This window comes from Myodes glareolus, chromosome 7 (assembly GCF_982192425.1).
Source record: "Myodes glareolus chromosome 7, mMyoGla1.1, whole genome shotgun sequence".
NCBI lineage: Eukaryota > Metazoa > Chordata > Mammalia > Rodentia > Cricetidae > Myodes > Myodes glareolus.
The window spans coordinates 92475272-92497794 of NC_142032.1; the positions used below are offsets into that span (position 1 = coordinate 92475272).

The 22523-nt window shown below is 39.0% G+C and overlaps 1 protein-coding gene across 2 annotated transcripts in view; it reads right to left on the bottom strand.

Annotated features, from left to right (window-relative positions):
- The window catches only part of Usp47 (ubiquitin specific peptidase 47), an 89785-nt gene that overhangs the window by 44954 nt on the left and 22308 nt on the right, over positions 1-22523 (bottom strand). Inside the window, exons 2-6 of one of the 2 annotated variants that reach the window (XM_085692906.2) lie at positions 21353-21412; positions 11774-11977; positions 9699-9812; positions 7880-8018; positions 1935-2031 (exon numbers count right to left, since the gene is read on the bottom strand). In XM_085692906.2, coding sequence (XP_085549032.1) covers positions 1935-2031; positions 7880-8018; positions 9699-9812; positions 11774-11977; positions 21353-21412 — 614 coding nt within the window. The remainder of the gene's footprint in view (positions 1-1934; positions 2032-7879; positions 8019-9698; positions 9813-11773; positions 11978-21352; positions 21413-22523) is intronic. The other variant, XM_085692907.2, reaches the window with a different exon arrangement.

Here is a 22523-nt window from a genome sequence, read left to right on the forward strand (position 1 = left end):
TAACCCAGCTCAACCCTTTCTTCTGAAGTTTCTCCCTCTACTTTGCTTTATTTCTTTCCTGACATACTGGGCTTGTAAAATGAATTTATTTATACAGGCTCTCAATGGAAGCTCTGAAGGAGGGACTTGTCCTATTAACACTGTGAACTCTGTGTCTAATAGAACTCATGGTATGCAGTCACTGTCCAAGAAATGCTTGCTACTTCAACAGTCCTGAGGTACTCTTTTTTTCTACAGAGCTGTAAATTTGCAGGCCACCTTCGGAGTATCAGAATCCTTAGTTAAACAGGACCTGGGATACATACCCACACACAAACTATGTTGTAACAGGCAATCATCTTGGACTACTTAAACCTCAGCAGGCTCTAGCCCATCGTTAACCTTGCCTTCCAGTGTGCTGACAGTTGTGTTCATCTAGGGGTCTCTGCAACCCACTCTATTCACTGCCATCAGCTACAGTACAGGAGCAACAGAGACTGGGTTCTGGCATTTAAGTGTGGCCTCAGCAGTATTTGTGTCTTTAGGAACTGCTTTTACAAAATGGGGGGGGGGTAACAAAAGCAGATAATTCACAGCCATTGTGAGAACTGGGTGGGTATATAAAAGTGCTCCCAAGAGTCATGACACATTTAGGGAGCACTAACTATTCACTATGACTTCTAAAAAGATTCCTTGTATACAATGTCCTCTTTCTTGTCAACCCAGCCAAAATATACCTACTTCATGACCTATTTCAAGTCCTATCCATTTCACTAAACCATTCATTTCTCCACGGTTCATTAATATCTCTCCGCTCTCAGCTCTTGTGGCATTTAGCTGACTCTAAATATTACTTAAATTATTTTACAACATACAGATGGTTATTATAGACAGATCTGCAAATTACTTAAAAAAAATCTTAGTTTTACTCCTTCTCTGTCTGCCCAAGAGCCTAAAATATAATTATTACCAGGCAACAAATAATAAAAATGAAAACATTTCTGATTCCACAAGCAAATTCGGAGAACAAGATTACAAATGAATATGGGGAGAGACCATTAGTTAGCAATACAATCAATAATAGTACAGCTTTAAAAAGAATTTAAATACATATTTATATCATTTCAAAGGTGCCACTCAAAAGCAACAAGAGAAAGAAAATCAACCAGTTTACTCATACTTTAAGAATCTAAATTGTTGGGCAGGTTGGCACAAGCCTTTAATTTCAGCACTTGGGAGGCAGACTCAGGTAGATTCTGTGAGTTCGAAGCCATCCTGGTCTACATAGTGAGTTCCAGCACAGCCACAGCAACATAGTAAGATCCTGTCTCAAACAAAACAAAACCAAAAAAAACCCAAAAAACAAAAACAACAAAAAAATACTAAAAAACTAACACATACTTTAAGTAGACTAAGCAAAAGCACATGAACTGTATTATAAAAATTAATATAAAATATACATAAAAATAATGGTTGAGTTTAGAGTTTACTAGACATGGTATATACTTTCTTAAAGCATTTTAAAGTATCTGATGTAGTCTCAGAAACACGCATACATAATTAACCAAACAAGCTATGCTGTATTTTAGCTAGAGAGCAGTTTAAAAAACAACACTGACTTCTTAAATTGAAAGGGGGGGAAGAAAAATGAATGTACATATTACATGTTTGGATTCTCTCAAAATCAGACATGGCTTTCCCTATAAACGCAGTAAAACTATGAATGGGGATATTCATCAGTTTGATTCTTTTCTATCCGGTCATTTCTGATTCTCCCTCTCCATGGCTCCCATGTCAGTCTTTCAAAAGCTTCTTGTTCATATGTACTATTCAAGAAGTCAGCTTATAAAGTAAGAAATACCCCAAATGTTACAAGTAAGTCTAAGAAGGAAAATTCAATTTCATTATTTAAAAACTATACTTTTATTATTAGAACATTTTTTTCAAATACTCACTTATATAATGCATTCCTAAATTCAGGAGTCATAAAAAGTGTTTGCAAAAGGCTATTTAGATAGCATGTCATCGCCTGGTTTACTAATCCCACATAACCTTTAAAGAGAAAACACAAATACAGACAAATCAGCACTTAAGCAAAAACACTACCAAAAGAAAAAAGAAGAGAAAAAGAAAACAATGCATAGCAGAGGGCAACAGTGCTTAGTTCGAAATTACTGTTTTTTGAGTGAATTAAAACATTTTTAAAAATCTATTATTCTTTCACATATTACATCACAACCAGTTTCCCCTCCCTCCTCTGCTCCTAGTCTCTCCCTTCCTCTCTTCCCCAGTTTCCCTCTTCAGAAAAGAGAAGGCCTCCCAGGGATCAAGCAAACATGGCATAACAAGTCACACAAAGTTACACACCCTCATACCAGTGCTGGGCAAGCAACCCAGCAGCAGGAAAAGGGTCCCAAAAGCAAGCAAAAGAGCAAGAGGTATCCCTGGTCTCACTGTTAGGACTCCCACAAGAATAACAAGCTACATAACCATTACATATATGTAGAGAACACAGGTCAGACCTATACAGGTTCAGTTTCTCTAAGCCCCTGTGAGTCTTAGTTAATTCTGTGGTGCCCTTGACCACTCTGGCTCCTACAATCCTTCTTCCCCCTCTTCTGCAGAATTCCCTAAACTGTGCCTAATGTTTGGCTGTGGGTCTCAGCAACTATTACTATTAGTTGCTGAATGAACTAATTCTGCTAACAACTGTACTAGGCTCGGGTAAAGGGGTATAGCAGAATATCATCAGGAGTCAGTTCATTGACTTTTCTCCCAGTCGTGTTTGGTTCTATCCTAGGTCTCTGGCCTATCAAGCTCTGGGTCCTGGCCCCCCAGGCAGTGTCAGATGTGGGTATCAGTTGAACAGAGTTGGTTGACAGAATTTGGAGTTTGCCCATCTGCTTTTCAGCCTTTCTTTGGTCCAGTATTTCTTCACTATCCTCCCTTTCCTCCATTTTGGAACAGTAATGTACATACTATATCATTAATATGTTGGAAATGTATGATTTTTCGAATTTTGATTTTATAGGGGATTACAGTTAAGAGAGTATGTGAACCTCAGAAGAGACTTAGAACTTTGGATTTTAAACTTTGTTAAGATTGTGATAGAAGCTGGACTAAATGTATTTTCTATTATGTTATGGCTACAATCCTATGGACCAGCGAGTGGAATGCGGTACTCTGAATAGGTAGGGACCCCACAAACTCATGTGTTTGAATGCTTGGTCCATAGGGAATGGCACTATTAGGAAGTGTGGCCTTGGTGGAGGAAGTGTGTCACTGTGAGGGGTGGGTTTTGAGGTCTCCTATGCTTAAACTACTCCCAGTGTGGGATAGCATCTCCTGCTGCCTGTGGATCATTATGTAGACTCTTAGCTCCTTCTCCAGCACTATGTCTGCCTGCATGCCACCTTAGTTTTTGCCATGATGATAAAGGACTACACCTTTGAAACAGCTTTCATTCTTCAGTTGAATGACATCTAGGTTGTTTCCAGTTTCTGGCTAAAGCTGCCATGAACACAACTGGGCAAGTATTCTCACGGTAGGATGGAGTGTCCTTGGGTATACGCCAAGTGGTATAGCTGGGTCTTGAGGTATATCAATCAATTCCCAATTTTCTGAGAAACTGTCATATTGATTTCCAAAGTGGTTGTACAAGTTGCACTCCCACCGGCAATGGAGAAGTGTTCCCCATGCTCCACATCCTCTCTAGTATGAGCTATCACTTGTGTGCTTGATCTAAGCAATTCTGACAGGTATAAGATGGAATCTCAAGAGTCGTTTTGATTTGCATTTCCCTGATAGCTAAAGATGTTGAACATTTCTTGAAGTGTTTCCTGGCCATTTGATAGTCCTCTATTTAGATCTATATCCCAATTTTTAAAAATTAGATTACTTGGTATGTTATGTCTACTTTCTTGAGTTCTTTATATATTTTGGTTATTAGCTCTCTGTCAGATGTAGAGTTGGTGAAAATCATTTTCCCATTCTGTAGGCTGTTATTTTGTTCTACTGATGGTGTCCTTTGCCTTACAGAATCTTTTCAGTTTCATGATGTTCTAGTAATTCTAGCTGATTTTAGTGCCTGTGCTATCGGTGTTCTGTTTAATTCAGGAATTTGTCTCCTGTTTCAATGAGTTCAAAGGTTAGTCCCTGTTTTCTTTTCTAGAGGGTTCAGTGTATCTGCTTTTATGTTGAAGTCTTTGATCTACTTGAACTTGAGTTTTTAATGCAGGGTGACATATATAGATCTTAGACCAGCACCATTTGTTGAAGTTGTTTTCTTTTTTCCACTGTATATTTCTGGCTTCTTTATCAAAAATCGGGTGTGAAGTACGAAGGAGCAACTGCCGGGGGTGGGGGTGGGGGGTGGGAGGTGGGGGTGTGGAGCAGGCTTGAGTCAGAGCAGAGACCTCTGTGGATTAGACCCAAGCGAGGAATCTCCTGAGGAGCAGGCCCAAGCCAAGGACATCCGCAGACCAAAGCCAGGGATATCTGCAAAAACAGGAATGAGCCAGCAACCTCCAGTGGAGTAGGCCCTAGCCAGCAACCTCCTTGGGACTAGGCCTGAGTCAGCGACCTCCTTGTGAGCAGGCCCAAAGGACAACAGAGATTCCAAAGCAACCTACAAGAGGGTCAAGAGACCTCCGGGAGCGCCCGTCAAGTGACCTGTCACTCCCCGGTGACTAGAACCATGGCCCTGACTACATCACAAGGAGCAACCATCTGAGCCTTGGCTCCACTGGCACCTGTAAGATTAATCACCAGAGACACAGCCCCAACTACACCAATCAAAGGAAAAATTGGGTAGAAAAGGTAAGAACACACTCAACACCACAAAGAGCAAAAGATGCCAACAAAAACTAGTGGCTGTACCACAGCAAGACCTGAATGCCCCAAGACAGATGAAGCAGAAAAAAACGACATAAAAAGTAACTTTAGGAGAACGTTTGAGGCCTCTAAAGAGGAAATGAAAAATGCCCTCAAAGAAATGGAGGAAAAGACAAACAAAAAACTGGAAAAAAAAATCAACAAATCCTTTAAAGAAAACTGAGAAAATGTTATCAAACAGATGAAAGAAATGATTCAGGACTTGAAAACCAACATAGACATAATAAAGAAAACATAAACCAAAGACTTCTGGAAACAGAAAATATGAGAAAACGATCACAAACCACAAATGCAAGCATAAATAGCAAAATACAAGAGATGGAAGAGAGAAATTCAAGCGCTGAAGATATAATACAGGAAATAAATTAATTGGTCAAAAAACCCCATTAAATCTAACAAAAGCTTAACACAAAATATCTAGAAATATGGGACACCATGAAGAGACCAAACCTAAGAATAATAGGGATAGAAGAAGTTGTTCAACTCAAAAGCACAGAAAATATATTCAACAAAATCATAGAAGAAAACTTTCCCAACCAAAAGAAATTTATGCAGATGAAGATACAAGAATCTTACAGAACACCAAATAGACTGGACCAAAAAAAAAATCCCTTCATCATATAATAATTAAAAAACACTAAACATGCAGAATAAAGAAAGAATATTAAGAGCTGCAAAGGAAAAAGGCCAAGTAACATATAAAAGCAGACCTATCAGAGTTACACCTGACTTCTCAATGGAAATAATGAAAGCAAGAAGGTCCTAGTCAAGTGTTATGTGGACATTAACAGACCATGGATGCCAGCCCACATTATTACACCCAGCAAAACTTTCAATCATCACAGACGGAAAAAAACGAGATATTCTATGACAGAACTAGATTTAACCAATACCTAGCCACAAACCCAGTCCTATACAAAGTACTAGAAGGAAAACTCCAAACCAAGGAAGTTGACTACATCTACAAAAAACACAGACAATAGAGGATCTCACAGCAGCAAATTCCAAAGAAGGGAAAAGCATACACAATAGCACCACCAACAACAAAAACTAAAATAACAGGAACTAGCAATCACTAGTCATTTATATCCCTTATATAAATGGACTCAACTCACCTATAAAAAGATACAGGCTAACAGACTGGATAAGAAAACAGTTCCATGCCCCAAATACAAGGGCACCCTCTTTAAAAGAAACACTTCTAAAGCTTAAATCACACATTAAACCCTACACACTAACCGTGGTAAACTTCAACACCCTACTCTCAACACTGAACAAGTCTGTCAGACAAAAAATTAACAGAGAAATAGGGAACAAACAGACATTATGACTCAAATGAACTTAACAGACATCTACAGAACATTCCATCCAAACATAAAAGAATATACCTTCTTCTCAGCACCTAATAAAACCAAATCAGAAATTGAGCACATACTAGTACCAAAGCAAACCTCAACAGATACAGAAAAATTAGAATAACCCCATGTATCTTATTGGATCATTATGGCTTAAAATTAGAATTCAACAGCAACACTAATTCCAGAAAGATCACAAACACATGGAAATTAAACAATGCTCACCTGAATCATCAATGGGTCAAGGAAGAAATAAAGGGAGAAATTAAAGACTTCCTAAAATTCAATGAAAACAACCAAACAACATACCCAAATTTATGGGACACAATGAAAGCAGTGTTAAGAGGAAAGTTCATAGCACTAAATGTCTACATAAAGAAGCAGAAAAATCCCACACTAGTGAATTAACAGAACATTTGAAAACTAGAACAAAAAGAAGCAAACTCACCTAAGAGAACTAGAAGGCAGGAAATAATCAAATTTAGAACTGAAATCAACAAAATAGAAACAAAGAATAGAAACAATACAAACAGTACAAAGAATCAATGAGTCAATGAGACAAAGAGTTGGTTCTTTGAGAAAAATCAACAAAATAGACAAACCTTTATCCAAACTAACCAAAACACACACACACACAGAATATCCAATTAACAAATCAGAAATGAAAAGGGGGATATAACAGACACGGAAGAAATTCAGAGAATCATCAGGTCATACTTCGAAAACTTGCACTCCACAAAATTGGAAAGCATAAAGGAAATGGACAATTTTCTGGATAAATATCAGTTACCAAAATTAAATCAAGACAAGATAAGCAAATTAAATAGACCTATATATAACTGATAAAGAAATAGAAACAGTCATCAAAAGTCTCCCAACCAAAAAAGCCAGGACCAGATGGTTTCAGGGCAGAATTCAACAAGATTTTCAAAGAATACCAATACTCATCAAATTGTTCCTCACAATAGAAACAGAAAAAACATTGCCAAACTCTTTTTACTAGGCTACAATTACCCTGATACTCAAACCACACAAAAATATTACTAAGAAGGAGAATTACAGACCAATCTCACTCATGAATAGTGATGCAAAAATATTCAATAAAATACAGGCAAATCAAATCCAAGAACACATCAGAAAAATCACCCACCACGAACAAGTAGATATCATTCCAGAGATGCAGGGATTCAACATACAAAATCTGTCAAAATAATCCACCATATAAGCAAACTAAAAAAAAAAAAAAAGGCACTTGGTTTCTTCCTGAGACCACTTGTCATTTACATATAGGAGGGCTACTGATTTTGTTTTTTTTTTTTTTGAGTTAATCTTGTATCCAGTCATTTCACTGAAGGTTTTATCAACTGTTAGGAGTTCCCCAGTAGAATTTTTTGGGATCACTCAATTATACTATCATATTATTTGTGATTATCAACAGTATCTTTTAGTTTGTGGATAAATAAAAGTAGTAACAATACAGTAAAGACAGTAAGGGGATAAGGGAAGGAACAGCACACAGTCTGGCAGTACTGACTCTGTAGCTGCTGGCCTGTCATCTTGCTCTAGTTTCATTGATGAAATGAAGAAATTCTATTAGGCCTGAACTTGCTGAGATTATGATTTTATGGAACACAACAATAAATAAATCTTACCAGTTTCTGACTTGTTCAAAATTGATGAATAGGAGTAGCTCTGGCTGACATAATCACTGGTAGAGGCCACAGAACCTTCTCTTGGAAGCGGACCTATAAACCTGTCATGCATGCTGTCATCCACGTTACTGGAGTCCTCCTAAAACGCAGCATAACCAGTATTTACTGACTAGCAACAGTGAGAAAAAGTTAAATTATGCTGTGACTGATCCTACCAGACACCCAAGGAGTGTGTGCCCGGGGTTTCCTGCAGATGGCTCTGAAGATGTCTCACTCAGAGTACCAAGCAATGGTCCTGACCCTTTTTCAAATAATTTTGTAAATTTTTCAAAAGTTTCTTTTGAAATTCTCTTTCAAATGTTTTATTTACATGAGGAAATGAGACCACTACAAAGTCCTGAGTGAGCACTTAAATATTCATTCATTTTTATGTCGTTAGTAAAGTCCAGCAGGTGAGGGACATTCAAGAATTGCTCACTTAGATGGAGAGCTCCTTACAGTCTCTACTGAGAAACTTCCTGTCAATGTGTAAAATGTTGAAAAGGATTAAAGGGCACAAAACCAGCTATAAGCAATTAGGACTGAGCAAGAACAGTGACTTAAGCAACTGAAACCACAGCTCTAAAACTGTGAATCCAGAGCTCTACAATAACAGCTAATTATGACTTCAAGTCACCCAAGGCCAATCAAAACCCTGTGATGCCACAAAATTAACAATGAACTTCAGGGTGCTTAAGTGGCACATTCATGTGCTGTTTCGGGACAGACACACTGTTTATTATCATCTCCCACTCAAAGGGATGTCTTTATTCACAACAGATTTCTAAAGGCTGGCCATCATATTTGAGGTTCTGAGAAAGTTTTAGTGAAGAAAAAGGTTCTGAAAAAGTTCATCTTCTCTGAGCATTAGTTTATTCAGTCTGTAAAACAGCTAGGTAAATCAGACCAGGTTCTTTAATTTTTTAAACCTACAACCTCTGAAATTTGTAACCATCAAACAAGATTTACTAACCATAGTGGGTTTTTTTTATGATTTTATTTTTTACTTTTATGTGTATGAGTAGACCTGCATATATATCTAGGCACCACATGAATACAGTGCCTGAAAAGACCAGAAAAGGGTATAGATCCCCTGGGACTGGAGTCATGGTTGTGAGCTGCCATGTGGATGGTAGGTAGGAATCGAACCTGGGACCTTTAGAAGAGCAGGCAGTGATCTTAACCTCTGAGCCATCTATTCAGCCCCCACCATGGATTTTTGTTAAAGAAACAGTATCTTGAATGTACAGTGTCTGTAACTTATATATGTATACCTCTTCAAAAGTCAAAACTCTGGGAAAAAGTTCTTCCAACTGGGAGTCAGTGAGCTAATATATAAGGCTACTAGATTGGACAGGAATATCTGTTCAAACAAGTCTGAACTGAGGTGAATACTAAATCAAAGGAAGCATCTAACTGACATATTAATCAACCCAAAAAAGATGGGGCTGGAAGTATGTCAGGGAGTGGGAATGGAAATGGTCTTCCATTAAATAATAAAAGAGCTGATAAGTTTTATACTGAAGCAAAGTAATACAGGCCTTTATGGTATTCTAACCTGGGCCTCTCCTAGCCTTGTACAGTAGTAGCCCCAGTGTGGCAACAGACTAAATATAATAGTGCTTTGGATCCCTGATGCACCCTCACATATAACTAAAGCAAATCAACACAAAAGGAAAAGGAATCATGTATCACACAATTGTATATCTCTTCTTCCTCTGGAAAACTACATTCCCAGTGCACAAAATTATGGACATTTAAGTCTTTCTAAATAGCTTACCAACAACATCTGAGGCTGTTCACCGTCTTTATCTGTCAAATGCAGAAAGTTCTTCTTTCCTGGTTCAAAATTAGCATCAAGAAGAGACTTGTCACTGGTGTGATCCAGTGGTGCCTAGGGGCACAAAAATGTTAGACTATAAGAAAAATTAATTGATAATAAAACACCAAATACACACACATTTTCATGAAAATAGTATTTTTTTCAGTAATAACTTGGCTAAATTTCTTCAGTCAGATTTTTAATAAACTCATTTATCATGAACTGAATTGCTAAACCCAATAGTACATATGTTGTGGACATCCCAGAGGCTCACATTCCCCCATACCTACAACCCTGAACAAAGAAAAGGCTAAGGGATTGATGTTATGTATAACGTTCATCAAATTCAATACAGCTTGTCAATATACACTGACTCTTTTTCTAAAATGTATGTAATATAATATTTTCATAAAAAACTTTTTAAAAAGCTTATATAACTAAAACTACAAAATGTTTGATATATGAATATAAGAATTCCAAGATAAGCAATGTTCTGAATATCCAAACCAAAGCAGGTATGGGAGCTCACACCTGCAATCCCAGCACCTGGGAGGCTGAAACAGGAGGCTCACAGTCAAGTTCAAATCCTACAGGGGCTACAGAGTGAGACTCTGTCTCACACTCTTGTCCCGAATCACAAAATAATTGTACAACATGTGTGTGTGTGTGTGTGTGTGTGTGTGTGTGTGTGTGTACTAATATAACCCTTTAAGAAGAATACTGAACTACGAAATGCTATCTATTTCTACTTTACTGTCAGAACTCAAGAAGTTATAGGGTTGAAAGATGGAAATTAACACTTCAATAATCTGCACGTAGCTCATTTATTACTGCAATAAAAATAAATACAGGATTGGATCAGATGGCGACCTAATCATGTGTCTACCAAATAATCCTCCAAACTCCATGAAATGCCAACAAAAATTTTTAAAGAAAAACCTGGCAACAACACAGGAAAAAGAGTATCATGAACATACCAGAAATTCAGAGAAATTAAAAAATAGATAGAAAATAGTTATGATTTATGGAAAAACAAACTTAGAAGAAAGCCGGAGCTTAAAGTGTAGAACTCAAAGTGCCTACAGGAGACTACTGTAGAAGGAAACACGTAAGGGTGGTAGAAACACTAGGCAAAGATCAAGAGCTGAGGCCAGGGAATCAAGGTGAACAAATGGCAAAGGGCATTCCTTCAGTCTGGCCGCTCCTTCCCCTCTTCAGACTAAGCAGTAGGCAATGGAACTCTCCTGCCAAAGCAAAGTATGGGCACTATGGTCACCAGAGAAGATCAGAGCCATGTAGGGATATGCTGTCACCTCTCAACCCCACAGTCAGATGGGGCTGACATCAGGAGGCTCTATCCCTTCCATAAGAAAATGGAAACTGAATACTGCAAATTTAATCAGCCTCTGTAGAGCTTCTTGAATATAAAGATGAGCAAAAGAAGAATCACTCAGCCTTTGAAGAGATGCCACAATATAAAAGAAATGAGGCAATGCAACAAATAAAGAAGTAGAAACATCACAAAGAAAGTGAGCAGTTAACAGGACAGAGTCTGAGACATAAAAAAAAAAAGTTCACATCTGAGACTGCACACATTAGAAACACTTTTGAGCTTGAGAGTTAAAATCAAGAGTTTTACATGGTAACACACTACATACGTACATAGAAAAAGATGCCCAGAAATATACATAGGTACACAAAATAAAAAGTACTCTCATTAATAAATTTACTATTAAAATGAATATCTCAGTAAATACAGAAAAATTTCTTTTGCTGATATGCATGATAGTCAACTTTTTATGAATACAAAACTGAAGACCTGATGATATTATGCAAATTTCAGGACAACTGTTGACTCCACAAGAGAGACGGGACCAGTCACTGCGATGTACTCAGTGACTACATTTTTGATAACTATATAAATGGCATTATAATGTCCAGGCTTTCATTTATTAACACTAACAATCACAGTAATTATAGCTATGACATTATTTTATGCAGCTTAAGCAGATGCATTAGGTCTGTGGGTTTACCGTATCAGTAGTATTGACTCCATTTCCCCACGCCAAATCAAAGGTTCCATTTATGTAGCCTACTTTGTTGGCCACATCTTCAAAGAGCTTTCTGACTGGGGTAGATGCTGGTAAATTTAAAGTGATCCGTTCATTCACTGTCTTTGAGTTAGTAGTATCTTGTATTATACATAAGACTCTTGGTTCTTCAGCAGCATTTTCTATCTGAAATTTAAAAAACAATGTTATTTTTAATTATTATTCTTAAAGGAAAACACAGCTATAATTAACAATAATATTTTATGATCACTGTAAAGAACACATACAACAGTATATCCTCTGAATTGTTTTACTCTGTAAAAAACATACCCTAATAGATCATGTCAAATATAATCACCATGTTTACTTTGTAAAAGTAGTTATTCTTGTGGATATTTGGTTTTACCCTTTAAGGTAAAAGTTATAAAATTTAGGGCTGGAGCAATGGTTCAGCGGTTACAAAGTAGAGCTTGCTGCTCTTCTACAGGACAGGAGTTTGGTTCCTAGGATTCATGTTAAGAAGTTCAAAAACACTTGTAACTCAGCTCCCGAAGAACCAGTGCTCTCTTCTGGCCTTCCTGGGCACAGGCACACAAGTGGTGCATAGACATACACACAGGCAAAACATACATATTTTTTTTATTAGCAAGTTTGATCTTTAAAAAATGAGTTATTACCAAATCTTTTCAATTATCAATCTGGAAATCAGACTGTAACTTATTCTTCCTTCTATTATAAATTCCCCTTCAATCAGTAATTGCAAAGACAAAAATTTTTTTTTAATATCTTTCAAAACCAAACCAAACCAAAACTATGTCCTACACTCCTCTCCCAAACTCTTGAAAATACTGATTTTTTTCTTCCGTTTCATCAGCTGCATCTGAACACACTGGATGCTTGAGTGGAATAAATTCCTTTCTCTTCTTCATCTAATGGCCACCCCAACAAGAGCCACCTACACTTACCAACCTTCTGAAACAAGAGCCAAGCTAAGAGTCTTCCAGTTTCAGCTCTCTCTTTATCTGCTACTTGCACCAAACTGTATCTAGTCTACTTTTAGGTACCCCTTGTTGCTCTGTTCCTCTCTTATGAAAAGAGTATCTTGCTTCAAATTATGGCAACAGTTTCCTCAGAAGTTTGTGTCTTTCAATTTTCCTTAAATCCAAACAGTATTTCTAATACTAGCTCTGGTTATGACTCACTTGCTTTCCCTGGTAGACCTCTGGTCATCCCCAAGAAAAGATATTCAGAAACACAATCTTCACACTTAGCGCTCTACCCAAACATCTTGTCTCCTCCTCTCCCGTTCTTGTCTCCTCTCCCCAGTTTAAGGTACTGGGAACTGAATTTAGAGTCTCTTGCATGCTAGTCAATACTCTACCATTTAGTTTTAGTCCCATTTCCAAAAACTCCTTCTTTGTCTTTAACAGAATCAATTGCAATCTTTTGTTATGCCCATATTATTCACTTTAAATAAGAATCAATATCATCAACTAATACTGACAACAGGGACAGCCACAAGGTTCAAGTCAGGTGAGGTAAAGTAAAATCACTAAAATCTGTTTCTGCAATGTCAATTTTGGACTTGTAAGGGATCGTGTAAATGAAGGTTAATCCTGTTTGAAATAGAAATACATTGCTATGAAAGTGTAACATTTAAAACTGATGGGTTAGCACTACATTTCAGAAAAATAAAACATCTAATTACTCACAATAACATACTTAAAAATGAAAATGAGAAATACCTTCTCTATAAAACTAACTGTAAAGAGGGCATTATTAATATACCTATGAAAAGGAGGAAAAGCCTTTAACTGTATATTTAAGGGAGATATTAACATATAGAATGGATTATATTAAACACTTAAAATCCAAATTAAGAAACATAAACCAGATCTTAAAAAAAAATTGGGGCCTGCACTGACAGTTCTTCCAAAGGACTCAGATTCAATTTCCAGCACCCACGTGGCAACTCACAACTGTTTTTAACAGCTAGGAGATCCGACACCCTCACACAGACATATATGCAGACAGAACATTAATGCACATAAAATAAAAATGAAGATTTAAAAAATCTGGTCTATAGTAAATGGGTGAACTCAAAATAATTTTAACTACTAAACATTTTTGTTTGGATTTTGTTTTTTTATTTGTTTGTTTTGAGACAAGACAGAGTCTGGAAACATATCTTGAAGGACCCCAACTCGTTTTAACCACAGTTATACCGTTTTGCAAAGGTTCACAGATAACAAACTCAGCTCAGGACCCCCGGAATGCTGAGCAGATAACAAGCTCAGTTCAGGACCTCCGGAATGCTGAGCAAATAACAAGCTTAATTCAGGGCCTCCGGAATGCTGAGCAAAGATACCTGAGGTTAGAGCAAGGACAGCCTTATCTGGCTGCAAGACAGGGGATTTATAGACTGGCCATAGAAACAAAGAAAGAGAGGATTGCGAGGCCTGAGTCACGTATAAAGCGGGGTTCGTCACGAGTCAGGGGCTGTGCAATCAGACATCTGGTCGCCAGCCAGGAAAGGGGGACAGGATAAGAGGAACAGTAAACCGCTGAGTAGTCCTCTCATTGTTATTTAGGTTAAGAATTTACCACCCCGCATCTTGCTTCTGTAAACCTCGCTTTTTGCTCTCCTATAAAAACCCCTCACCCCCAACCTGCGGGCGCGCAAGTCCTCCGAGAGACTTTGTCGCCCCAGGTACCTGCGTATCCAATAAACCTCTTGCTGTTGGCATCCGGCTGCGTGTTTTCGACTGATCTTTGGGTACGGGGTCTCTCCCGAAGGAAGACGCCCTCGGGAGTCTTTCAATCTTAGACCAGGCTGGCCTTGAACTTTTCTCAGTCTGCCGTGTGCTGGTATTAAAGGCATGCCCCCCACCACAACTAGCAAATATCTGCTTTGTAATTCCAATATACCTTAGAGGAATCTAGATATGGAAAATGCTGCAGAGTAATATACTAGCAATGGTGCTATGGCAATATCACATCTCTATACAACCCCGGCTGACAACTTCCTCAAAATGTGTGAGAGTAAACAACTGGATTCTTCTCCCACCTGAACACACAGGAAAGTCACCATACTAGAACCTACATAAAGAGCACTGTTCTACAGTAAACACAAAATTTAATCTTACATTTTCTTTTACTTCCTTTAGTGGCAATAATTATTTTTTATACATAAGTATGCTGCCCACTAAAAAACAGTAAGAAGCTGGACATAGTGGTGTCTACCTTGAATCCCAGAAATCAACAGGAAGAGGCAGGCAGATCACTTTTTGAGTTTAGGGCCAGCCTGGTCTACATAGTGAGTTTCATATCAGACAGAACTGAACTCTATTTCTAAAAATAAATAAATAAATAAGCAAGCAAGCAAATAAATAAATAAAATAAATAAATAAATGTGCGGGTTTAAAGAAAGACACAGAAATGATCTATAATTTTGTATCTCAAGAGACACCCAGTAACATTTTACTGAGCATCTTTCCAATATTATTTCTATGTACACATGTAAGTACACAGGTCGTTCCCCATTTTTCCCAGGGCTGTTCTGCTTCCTGGTTCCACCACACCAGCTTGAGGGTGTGCATAGAGAGAACTCGCCCTCTCCTGTTATGATAATTTCACCTATGGCCCAAGGGTATAGCTTAGAGGGAACTCTCCCTCTACTGTTATGGTAATTCCACCTGCAAGCAAGGTTCTCTCCACAGGCAAGGTTCCTGGGTCAGCTTCTCTCTGACTCTGAGCACAGCCACCTGGCTTCCTCTTTTCTCTGTTCAGCTGCTCTCAGACCTTGGGTGCGGCCCCCTCATTTTTCTCTTTCCTTGTTCCTGATGGGGGGCTGGTGTCTTTTGCTCCACAGTATATATACCCGACTTTTGCTTAATAAAGCGGCCATTTGCCACTTGCTCCTTGGTAAATGAGCCTGGTCTCTTGTGTGTGTGTGTGTGTGTGTGTGTGTGTGTGTGTGTGTGTGTGTGTCTGTTTTAACCCTTTAGGATATTAATCCGTTCTCGTGGGTTCGAGGTTCGGGTGTTCACAGAAAAGTGCGGAGGCAACATACACATTCAGGCTTCTCAGACACAGTCACTTAATCAGAGTTAGACATGCTATTTTACACTTCTTGATTTATATCACACAATTCTTTTTTCTGTTAGGCTATAATTTATCTTTTTCTATTGAAAAGTATTTAATGCATGGATTAACTTTACTTTAAAAGTAAAATCTATCTATTTTACTGATTCTTAGGCCAGATCTGACTATGCCTTTTTTGGGGGTGGGGAAGAGGATCTGAGTCACGGAACCAATGATATTCTTTTTTTAAAAGATATGGTGGGGGGATTGATCCCACAAGGGGCGGTGGTCCCATGAGAAGCAGGAGGAGGACCACCTGAAGCTCCAGCAGATCCCCCAGGCCTCAGCAAGTCTCCTGAGGCTTTGGCGGGTCACCTTGCGGGGTGAGAGACCTACTGATATGCCATGCAGATAGTGTCTGGGTATAGAGTTTATTTAGTAGCTAATAGAAGGGAAGGGGAAAGGGGAGAGGGAGAGATGGGGAGAAGAGAGAGAGAGAAGAAAGTAGAGGGAGCAGAAGAGGGATGGAAAGAGTGCAGGCTGGAGGAGGAGAAAGAGCCATTTGCCTCTTGGTCACAGAAGGGGGAGTGGGTGGGGCTTGTCTCTTAAGGGGACAGGGTACCCAGTTGACAGGACAGATCTTAACAGTCAGTACTGTGGATTGAGTCAGAGTATTGGGCATGGTAAGCAAGTGACAGACTACTGAGCTACAACCCCAAGCCACAAAAATTTAAAAACAACTATGTGATAAAGTTTGTACCCATTCTGTTTTCTAAAATTTCCAGGCCCATCATATTCCTGAAGTCAATTAGTCTTTAAAGGTCTAGATTAGCCCTTTGTAAACCATTACTTTATTTATACCCAATTATCTGATTTGTTCTTTATTTCACCTATAATTAAATCTAAAACACCTACCATACATTTCACCTAACTTTGAAATCCCTGTAAAAATTTTTTCCTTTGCTCACCTTAAATTTGGGAATTGTTAAAATTTTTCCTCCACCGAAAGGTATCATAAATAAGATATTGTAATTTTATACTAAACAGCTTTTCAAGGGCAAACTCCCTCTGCAATATATATTTAAGTGTTTTCTAAAACATTTAAATGCAAAAATTTATTTCATAGATTTGAGACAACTGGAGCAGCTGCCTATTCTTTAAGGCTATATACCTTAGAATGATAGTACTTATAGTCAAAGGGGAAAAATCAGTATTATCTTCAGGAGAATTACAAAATGCTAATTTTTTGCTATTCTTTCTCTGTTTCCACCTTCTCATGAATTTGAGTTAGCTATGTAACCATGTTTGGAACCATCAGAAAGTGTGCCACTGTGACACTGAATGCTGGGTCATAAGAAATCAGCAGCCTCCACTAGGCAAAAATGACCACTGAGTGGAAGCACTGAGGTAGGTGTGTGATAAATGAAAATAGCATTCTTGGACATTCCATCCAAAGCCAACTACCAGATGAATGGAGCCAAGTTCCTCAAGCTGAATCCTTGCTTAAACTTCATCCCACAGAAACCTGAGTAAATAAATGAATTTTTTTTAAGTCATTAGATGGTAGGGTAGGCTGCAACCAGCAGTAGATAACAAAAACATGGCAAAATACAGTCAGGCACAGGCAAACTATTATAGAAAGATCTGTCGATGGTGGGTGGAGTGGGGTGGGAGTGTGGAGGCCCGAAAATGTGTGCCTGTTTCTGCGTTGACCAAAAGTCAGAGAGTTGGAACTCTCTAGTTCCTTCAAGGTTATTATGCTTCTAAACTCAAAACAAAGATCCCATCTTGGTTCCACCTAGAAGTTGGTCAGAGAGTTCTAGGTCATTGTCAACAGGCGTGGCTAATGGTAAGACTTTGTACTCTAGGAGAAGTCGATCTGTTCCTACCTCAAACAAAACTGTAAGGATTAAACTAAGTTCCAGTTCCCTTTACAGAGATAACTTGGGATTCCACCCAGGGAGTGGTTTGCCTACAGAATGTTTTGGTCTAGGGTGTTAGCGTGACTTATTTTTTTCTAGCAACAGAATATTAACTATATATGTAGCCCACGACTTTCAAGTGGTATATTCATTTCCTTGTATCATGTTAATGCAGTCTCTGCTCTTCTCCCTTTCCTCTCTAAAACCGACTAAATAAATACCTACTTACTCTGCATGGCATGCCTATCCATATCTCTTCTGTGAGACTGGATGCCCCGCCAAGGTCTCTGACCTGCCATGCAGCTCCTTGCCCCTCATGGCCCATGGGCTACTCAGGAGCTCCCTGCCTGGAACTGGCTACCTTCAAAGTCTGCTGTGGTCTCGGAAACGACTGCTGCCACTCGGGGATTAGCACTGTTTTTCCTTAAACCATAACATTGGTGCCTGAGCCTCGGAAGGCTCTCCCGCCACTATCCCAGGGTTGGGATCTGGAACCAGGTATTTTTTTTCCACAACAACCACGTGTTCCATCTGTCTGAACGCAGACCTCTAGGCACACCAGCAGCTTCGGTGAGTTTTCCCCTTCCAGCCCCCAACCACAGCCTTCATGGCTACAGTTGAGCCCTTCGTCACTGCTTTCCATGGCTAAGAATGTGACTGGACAACCTGGGGTTGTCCTCCCATGCTAGTACTGCACATGTAGTGCAATGCATATAATTTGGGGGCCAAGGCTCCCTCAGATTTTTCCTTCTCCTTTCTTTTTCTTTTCTTGTCTTTTGGACCACTCATAAGTGGTCCCCACCATGAGAGACGGCTCAGAGCGGCCTCTAACTCTCTCTGGCTTCTGAGTCACCTAGACTGGAGCCAGTCAGGCTTTAACACCCAATCTGTAGAGAGAGGATGCTCTTCTACAAGCTGTGCAGTAGTCACTGCTGTTTCACAGCCTGCCTATATAGAGAGGAAGATGCTCTTCTATAGGACCTGTGATGTTTTCCCCGTGTTTAAGTTTTCAGCTATGGTATAAACCCTCAAACTATGCTCTGCTGGTGATCCGCCAGCTCAGCCTTTCCTCAAACTGTCCCTGCCACTGCTACCTACAAGATTGGTTGAATCCACAAGGCAGCTGTTTTCAATTCCAGCCTTTGTTCCCCTTTGCGGCTTGTGGCATGGCAGCTTGGGAACAGGGCGGATCACACCTCTTGGTCTCCATAAAACATGTGACCACTGTCATTTTGATTGAGCTCAGGTTACCTTACCACCATCTGAGAACCAAGTCAGGTGACCAAGTTCCGCTATCTTTACTGAGGTATTCCCTGCCTGGTTCCCTGGTGTTGAATCTGTTATCTGTGTGTTTTGCACAGTGGCAAGGAGCATCTACTTCGTCCAACTCCTGCTCATTCTGTGTGTTTGTGCACACATAACTTAAATGCATCTATGTTTATTGTTAAATGTTAAATGCTATAATTGTCTGTTCATTGTATCTCATTCCAAACTACAAAGCAGACTCACGTTTTAAGTTGGTATGTACTTTTATGTTTCTTATAAAAACATGATATATTTAATCCAACCCTGATTTAAAATATATTAAGCTGTTCTCTACTATTGTCAGTTCTGCCATTAACCTTCTATTGCAAGCAGTTTATTCTTCTTTCTGTCTTTTTGCGAGTGTAAATCTTACTTGTTAAGTTAAAAGCCAGTACAGTCAAGCTTGGACCTAGCTCTCCAAGTAGATTCTTTACTGTGGTTATACCTGATAAACAGCCCTCAGCTGCTCGGAGATCTGGGGAATATAGCATTTAAATATTTATTAATAAACTTTTCATAACAAAAAGAGACAGGTTGGCTCCTAGCAGCAGCACTCTATTTCCTCCAAAAAAAAAGACAAAAGACAAATGGGCACAGAACAACATCCATTGGCAATTTGTTTCAACTAACAAGTGCTGACAACTGGGCAAAACTGCCTTTCAACTAAACTGAAGATCTCCAGACATGGACAGAATAGCAGGAATCGACAGCCTAGCTACTCAGGTCAAAGTAGGCTTGTTTTCCTACAGATTTCTTGGCCCACAGGACCTTCTGGAGCCTGGCAGCCCCTGTGCTAAACAGCAAAAATATAAACTTCAGTGACCAGGGAGGACCCTGAGAAGTAGCTCTAGGTACTAACCAAGTAAGTTCTCTGTCATTTTTTAATCAACAACTCAAGTAAAATTTTATCCTTCTCAAAGATCTCTGATGCAGTTTGACAGTTGAGGTTTTGTTGCTTAAAAGGACAGCCTAGCCAAACAAATTTCAACAAGTACAAGTTTTCAAATCTCTCTCATGCTGCCTTTCATAGTCTTAAAGATACTTTTCACTATGCAAAATATTTGTCACAGTCATTCTGATATAAGTATGCCACTGTTTAAAACTTACATTTTCACAAACCCAAAGAATATGAGCTCCAGGGAGCTGAATTGAAGGATCCACCTTAAACAGGTCTCTGTCCTCTGTTCTGCCAATACTTTAAACACGTGTAAGAGACACCAGACATTTCCATACCACAAACACCGGACAGGATCAAAGACACCAGCTACCCCAGAAGGTGACCAGCATCCAGCCTTCTCAGGTTCCCATCACCAAGACGATGCCCACAAATAAGCAGGAAGCGATCTTGAGAATCCGCCGCCCCAATTCCTTTAACCTGTTGTTCCTAACCTCCCACCTTTTTACTATAAAAAAGAGATGGGAATGTAATGGTCTGCTCTGTCCCTTTAAGAGACAAGCCCCACCCCCATCCACCCCCCCACCCCCGTTCAGCAGATCTTCTCCCTTTCCATTCCTCTCCCCACTTCCCCCGCACCCGGTTCTGGTTCTCTTTTTCTCTGCTCTTCCCCCTTCTCTCCTTCTCCCTTTCCCCTCCATAACCCACTAAATAAATATCCAACCTGACTCTGCATAGTATGCCTATTTTCTGTTTCTCACCCGCAGCAGCTGCAACTTCTTGTGGGACTCACTGCTCTTGGTCTCTCACCTGCCATGCGGCTCCCAGCCTGGGACTCACGAGCTACTTGGGGGGGGGTGGCTCCCTGCCTGGGACTAACTGCCTATGTAACCTCCATGGTCTTATGGTCCACTGCCACCACTAAGGGACCTGCAGTATTTCTGCCGCTGCGCCCCTCGGGGATCCACAGCATTTTATTTTTATCATAACAGCTAGGAGGTAAGAAATGCAGTCTTGGGTTTTTGCAGTATACTACTAATAGTGTACATATTTATTTTCTATTATTTATTAATAGCGCAGAAGATAAATATATCTGTAACAACAAGCAAAACTACATCCAAATGTGTAACAAAGGTCTCTGCTGACGACTTCTTTTAGTCCTTCCTCCTTATTCACTTGATACAAAGGACAAATCAGAAGTAAAATTCATTTAAGATGACTTCTGTGCTACTAAAATTGAATAGGAATAAAATGGTCAAGCAAGCAGAAAACATGCTTTGTTATTAAACAAAAACACATGCATGCTGTTATTGCTCTGATGACTACCATACTAAAGCAGTGGCATCAGCAGGCTACCTGTAAAAATTTCTTCTTCATTTCATCAAAGATATTTTGTCTGCATCTCCAAAATACATCCTATGGCATATAAGAACAAAATGAATTATTTAAAAAAAATAAGGCACAAGTGAAATGAAAGTAAAAGACATTCTGTGATAAAATATATATAATTACAATATTATACACCATCTGGGATTCATTCCTAATTTATATTGCAATTGTAATGTTGTGTATCAGTTTTCTATGCATAATGGAAACCTATGGTACAGTGATAGTAAGGTTCACATGGAAACTGGCACATTTTAACAAGATTCACCTTTAAGATAAGCTTCTTATTATAGATCCTACTTTTTTAACAACTAAGAAAATAAACACACACTTGTATGCAAAAGGAAATGAAAGTTACCAATAATCAAGAAGCATTTTCTTTAAACCCTGACTCTACAATATCCATGCTTCTTCTATACACCTCTTGCCAGCTCCTGGGCTTAATAAGGAGAACATACTGAATTAAAGGCCATTTTGTCTTTAAAACAGAAATATAATTCTAATAGCAGTAATCAATTTTCAAACAGTGACTCTAAGGTTGGGGATGTAGCGGGAGGATCAGGAGGTCATGGTCTCCTCAGCTACATAATGTTTGCAAGGGCAGCCTGGGCTACAGGAAACAAAGATAAAAAAACAATTCTAAGATAGCAATCATTAGCAATTCAATATAATCCACACCAAAACCTTTTCCATTTTACAGTGACTCGGTACTATCCAAAAGGATCATTCTGTTTCATATGCTTTGATCCCTGCTTCTTGTCCTTTAATACTCACTTTTCTGTGACAGAACAATTACTTTTAAAAGTGCAGGTTGGTACAGAATGTTGACTATATCTTTCACAAAATAATACTGACCTGCAATCAGTTGTTAACTCTGCTTTAGTTGCCTAGAATGTAACAGTGAACAAAGCTTATTCCCTGGAGAATTCATTATATAGTGAGAAGCAAGCCATTAACAACCCTGAGCAGTCAGATACCTGTCACTCTCAGAGTCTTAGCATTTCTGACCATGATACCCAGACTGTTTTTCCCTTGATAGTCGTACCTCTTTTTTTCACTGTGGCAGTTTCAAAACATGTGCACCCAATTATTTGACACGACTCTTAGTAAAACCAGGAATCTAATATCACATCCTTTGAGA